General features: G+C 55.4%; 1 protein-coding gene across 1 annotated transcript in view; it reads right to left on the bottom strand.

The window, feature by feature from the left end:
* EAH_00051460 (Transcription initiation factor TFIID subunit 5, related) overlaps window positions 1-4,046 on the bottom strand; it is a gene marked incomplete at both ends in the record, with an annotated part of 4,922 nt that extends 876 nt beyond the window's left edge. The window contains 6 exons of the mRNA XM_013394179.1: window positions 1-487; window positions 758-1,305; window positions 2,025-2,162; window positions 2,388-2,643; window positions 2,932-3,085; window positions 3,455-4,046. The exon at window positions 1-487 is cut by the window's left edge and continues 19 nt beyond it. Coding sequence (XP_013249633.1) covers window positions 1-487; window positions 758-1,305; window positions 2,025-2,162; window positions 2,388-2,643; window positions 2,932-3,085; window positions 3,455-4,046 — 2,175 coding nt within the window. The remainder of the gene's footprint in view (window positions 488-757; window positions 1,306-2,024; window positions 2,163-2,387; window positions 2,644-2,931; window positions 3,086-3,454) is intronic.
* Between the last annotated feature and the right edge of the window lie 954 nt (window positions 4,047-5,000).

Genomic DNA, 5,000 nt, shown 5'->3' with positions numbered 1-5,000 from the left:
TCCATTGGAAGATGCGGTGAGTGCCGTTACCTCTCTGCTGCTGCAGCAGCCGCTGCTGCTGCTCATGCTGCTGCTGCTGCTTCCTAGTGCTACCCTCCCAGCACCAGATAGTAGCCGCGGATCTAAGGGCCAGCGCAGCGGGGTGTCTAGGGAGCTCCTTGCTGCTGCTGCTGCTCCAACAGCAGCACCATCCTTCCCGCCCACAGCCCCAGCCCCAGCAGCAGCAGCAGCAGCTGCTGCTGCTGCTGCAGTTGTTGCTGCTGCTCTCGGTGGTGTCCAGCTCCTTACAAGATCAGCAGCCCTCAAATCGAAGAGCCGCACAACACCATCTGAAGCCCCAGTCAGCAGCAAAGAAGAATTAGGGTGTATGTACACCTGAGGAACGTCAGCAGCACCCCCCGGGTGCTGCAGCAGCCGCAGCGGGAAGGAGCGAGATGTACACCACAAACGTGCAACGTTGTCTCCGCCTCCAGAAGCAAAATAATGCCTGCAGCAGCAGCAGCAGCAGCAGTAGCAGCAGCAGCAGCAGCAGCAGAGGCAAGAAGCACACAGAGCTGAAGAAAGAGGAGCGCAAGAGCAGTACAAATGAAGAACGCTGCAGCAGCGGATGAAGCAGCAGGTGATGAAACTGTTGTTGTTGCTGCTGCTGCTGCTTCTATGCTATGCGCAGCTCCAGGAACATCACCATCAGCAGCAGCAGCAGCAGCAGCAGCAGCAGCAGCAGCAGCAGCAGCAGCAGCAGCAAGACTATGCTTACCCCAAGGGACTGGCCGAGAGACTCCATATAGGTGGGCTTGCGCCTCTGTATTGACACAGCGGCAGCAGCTGCAGCTGCTGCTGCTGCTGCTGCTGCAGTTGCTTTATTTGTGTGCAGCCGATTTCGTCCTCGTCTGCTTCTGCGTCTGAAGCAGCCCCATCTACCCGCTGCTGCTGCTGCCGCTGCTGCTGCTGCTGCTGCTGCTGCAGCTGCTGCAGCTGCTGCGAGTAAGGCGTAGGCCACAGCCTTATTATTGCGTCGCTGCCTCCAGTAAGGAGACAGCGATCTTCAGCTTCAGCAAATGTTAATGCAAGCACTCTCCCCACATGCCCCACTAGCTTGTAGCAGCACGTGCTGCTGCTGCTGCTGCTGTTGCTGCTGCTGCTGCTGCTGCTCGTGCTGCGACGCTCAGACTTCGAAACACTGCCGTCCTCCTCCATAGCCTCACGCCCTGCAGCAGCAGCAGAATCTGCACGCTCCTCTATGTCGCTGCTGCTGCTGTTGCTGCTGCCATGCTGAAGCGCCTCCAAAGCCTTCGCTTCTTCCCGCTGCAGCAAAACAAACTGCTGCAGCAAACCTTCATTAATCACACGCAGCAGCAACAGCAACAGCAGCAGCAGCAGGACCACTACCAGCAGCAGCAGCAGAATCAGCAGCGGCAGCAGTACCACCACCAGCAGAAGCAGCAGCAAAACCAGCAGCAACACCACCACCAGCAGCAACAGCAGCAGCAGCAGCACGAGCAGCAGCAGCAGCAGCAGCAGCAGCGCACAGGTTTTTGCGCTAGATCCCAAAGGATAATTTGCCCCACACCCCCCAGAGCAGCAAAGCGAGGTCTCTGTCGGCCTAAAGCAATGCTGCAGGTCTCTGTCTCTGTATTCATAAAACTGTAGCAGCAAATAGAAGGCAGCTGGCTTGCACTCAGCGGAGCCTGCAGCAGCAGCAGCAGCAGCAGCAGCAGAAGCAGCAGCAGCAGCAAAAATACTGAACGTAGTCAATACCCACACGCCGCTAAAACCATACTCACCCCAACAGCACACAAGCAGCAGCAGCAGCAGCAGCAGAAGCAGCAGAAGCAGCAACCGCACCCGCAGTTGCAGCAGCAGCGGCATGAGCAGCAACTACGTGACCAGCAGCAGCAGCAGCAACAACAACAACAACGGAAAAAGCAGCAGCAGCAGCAGCAGAAGAAGCAGCAACAGAAGAAGCAGCAGCAACAGCAGCAGCAGCATCAGCATCAGCAGCAGCAGCAGCAGCAGCAGCATACTCTGGTTTCTGCATGTGCTTTAAGTTGCTTTCGGAGAAGCAGAAATGCTTCTGTGGAGGCCTCAGGCAGCGGAAGGAGACAGCGGGGCTCAACTAACTCTGTCTCCTTCAAGGGCTCTTGGCCGACTACCCGCACGCGCTGCAGCAGCAGCAGCAGCAGCAGCAGCATAGCAACAGACAGCAGCAAATAAGAAAGCAAATATAAACAGAGAGAGAGACAGAGCGAGAGATGAAGAAGAGGGAGACAGAAAGAGAGACGCAAGAAATCCAAACAACGACAATAATCAGCAGCAACAGCAGCAGCAGCAGCAGCAGCAACAGCAGCAGCAGCAACAGCAGCAGCAGCAGCAAAAAGCAGCAGCACCTTCATTTTCTCTCCATTGGGCAGCGTGAGGAGTACATCGTCTCTGTACAGTTGTCTGGGTAATCCCCAGAAGACATGCCGCTGCTGCTGCTGCTGCTGTTGCTGCTGCTGCTGCTGCTGCTGCGGGTAATCAATGCCTCTGAGGTGTGGGGCCCCCTGCGGTGTCTGCAGCAGCCGCACTGATTGCTGCAGCAAAGACTCCAGCGCTAGGCTTCGTGTGTCTGATAGCCAGCGCCGCAGCATTAAGAAAGAACGCCTGCACATACACCCAACGCATGCACGCTTGCTGCTGCTGCTGCTGATGCTGCTGCTGCTGCTGCGGGTAATCAATGCCTCTGAGGTGTGGGGCCCCCTGCGAAGCTGGAGCTGCTGCTGCTGCAAATGCTGATGCTGCTGCTTCTGCTGTTTCGGATGATGTTGCTAATACTGCGGATGGTGCTACTGCTGTTGCTGCTGTTGCTGCTGCTGCTGCTGCTGCTATTGCTGCTGCTGGGGACAGTAAGATTAACTGAATGCAGCAAAAGGAGACAGCTAATCGACGTACTCCGATAAATACAGCGCAGGTTTCTCCTCCCCTTGAAAGTACGGCACCTGCTGCAGCTGCTGCGGGTGCTGTGGCTGCAGCTGCTGCAGCTGCTGCAGCAACGCAGCATGTCGCCCCGCGTGCTGCTGTCCATACACTCGAAGCAACTCGCGAGCTGCAGCAGCAGCAGCACAAGCAGCACAAGCAACAGCAAATGAACTCCGATTAGCAGATGCAGCAGCAGCAACACCAGCAACAATAACACCAGAGAGACTGTGTGCAGCAGCAGCAGAAGAAACAGCAGCTGGAGTAGCACCACCACAGCAGCAGCAGCAGCAGCTTTCTACGTACAGACTATTCATAAGCCGCACCAACAGCAGCAGCAGCACAAACAGCAGCAGCAGCGGCAGCAGCAGCACAAGCTCCATCAGCAGCAGCAGCGTGAACAGTTGCATCAGCAGCAGGAGCAGCGTAAACAGCAGCATCAGGAGTATCAGCAGTATCAGCAGCAGCAGCAGCATCAGCAGCAGCAGCAGCAGCAGACCTTCTGCGGGGTTGATGAGCAGCGTCCTCTGATAAATTTTCATGAAGACAGCAAATGCAGCATCAAGCAGCTCCTGCTGCATTTGCGGGTCCCAGAGGCCAAGTACCCATGACACCAGGTGTACGTACAGCCGAGTGTAAGCAGCAGCAACAACAGGACCTACCCCGCGCGCTGCTGCTGCTGCTGCTGCTGCTGCTGATCCTGATGCTGACCCTGCTGCTGATCCTGACCCTGCTGCTGCTGCTGGCACTGCACCCGTGGAGTCTGAACAGGAGTCAACACTTACACCCGAAACTGGGGATACTTCGCGCTGCTGCTGCTGCTGCTGTTGCTGCTGCTGCTGCGGTTGCTGCTGCTGCATCTGCTGCTGCAGATCTTGCAGCAGCTCGACGGGGACGCGATATTTCGCAGCAAGAGAAGCCAGCAGGTTTTCTGCGGAGGGCCTCATGGGCCCTTCATTTGCTGCTGCAGCAGCATCTGCAGCAGCAAATGCTGTTGCTGCTGTTGCTGCTGCTGTTGCTGCTGTTGCTGCTGTTGCTGCCGCTGTTGCTGTTGCTGCTGTTGCTGCTGCGACGCCTTCATCTCCCTCCATTGCTGCAGCAGGGAACCAGCAGCCTGCCTATCCCTGCAGGATTGAGGCAGCACTGAGCAGCAGCTCACCTGCTGCTGCTGCTGCTGCTGCTGCTGCTGCTGCTGCTGCTAACACGCGGGAACAGCAGCAGGATCCGGGGGTGTGGGGCCCCTCGCAGCCTCAGGCGCTACTTTGCTTAGATATATAACGCATAGAAAAAGCAAAAAGAGAGGCAGTTGTCTGCTGCTGCGGCTGTTTGCTGCTGCAGCTGTTAACCCCGATGAGGTCCGTTTGCTGCTGCTGCTGCTGCTGCTGCTGCAGCTGTTGCTGCTGCTGTTCCACTCCTGCTCAGACAAATTGTTTATCAAAGGTGAGACAAACTCTCTACTCGCTTGCAGATATCTCTTTTATCTGTTGCTGCTGCTAACAGCAGCAGCAACAGCAGCAGCAGCAGTTTGCTGGGGGGCCCCCCGGGTTCATAGGGGCCCCCACGTCCTTCGGCACAAGCATTTGTTAGTAATATTAACAATATTATTATTTAACATAATAATAATATTATTATTAATATTATTATTAATATTATTTGCTGCTTATTTGCACCTGATGTGTGTCCTTGCAAGCTTTGCTGCAGTGCTAGGCAGCGCCCTGCTGCTACGCAGCTGCTGCAGCAAACAGCAGCAACAAACTGCAGCAGCAGATGCTGCAACAGCAGCAGCAGCAGGGGCTGCGCCACACAGAGCAGTAGCAGCATGACTGCAAGTTGAACATCAGCCAAGAGAATGCAGCAGCAACAGCAGCAGCAGCAATAACAACAGCAAAGGCAGCAACAATAACGGCAAAGGCAACGCTAGCAGCAGCAACAATAGCAGCAATATTAGCAACAGCAACAACAGCAGCAGCAGCAGAAACAGCAGCACTCAGAACTCGATATATATATATATATATATATATATATATATATATATATATATATAT

Source organism: Eimeria acervulina, genomic scaffold (assembly GCF_000499425.1).
Source record: "Eimeria acervulina Houghton genomic scaffold, Eah_scaff889, whole genome shotgun sequence".
Classification (NCBI taxonomy): domain Eukaryota; phylum Apicomplexa; class Conoidasida; order Eucoccidiorida; family Eimeriidae; genus Eimeria; species Eimeria acervulina.
Note: the sequence above shows the minus strand (reverse complement) of the source record. Positions and strands in the feature narration are given on the sequence as shown.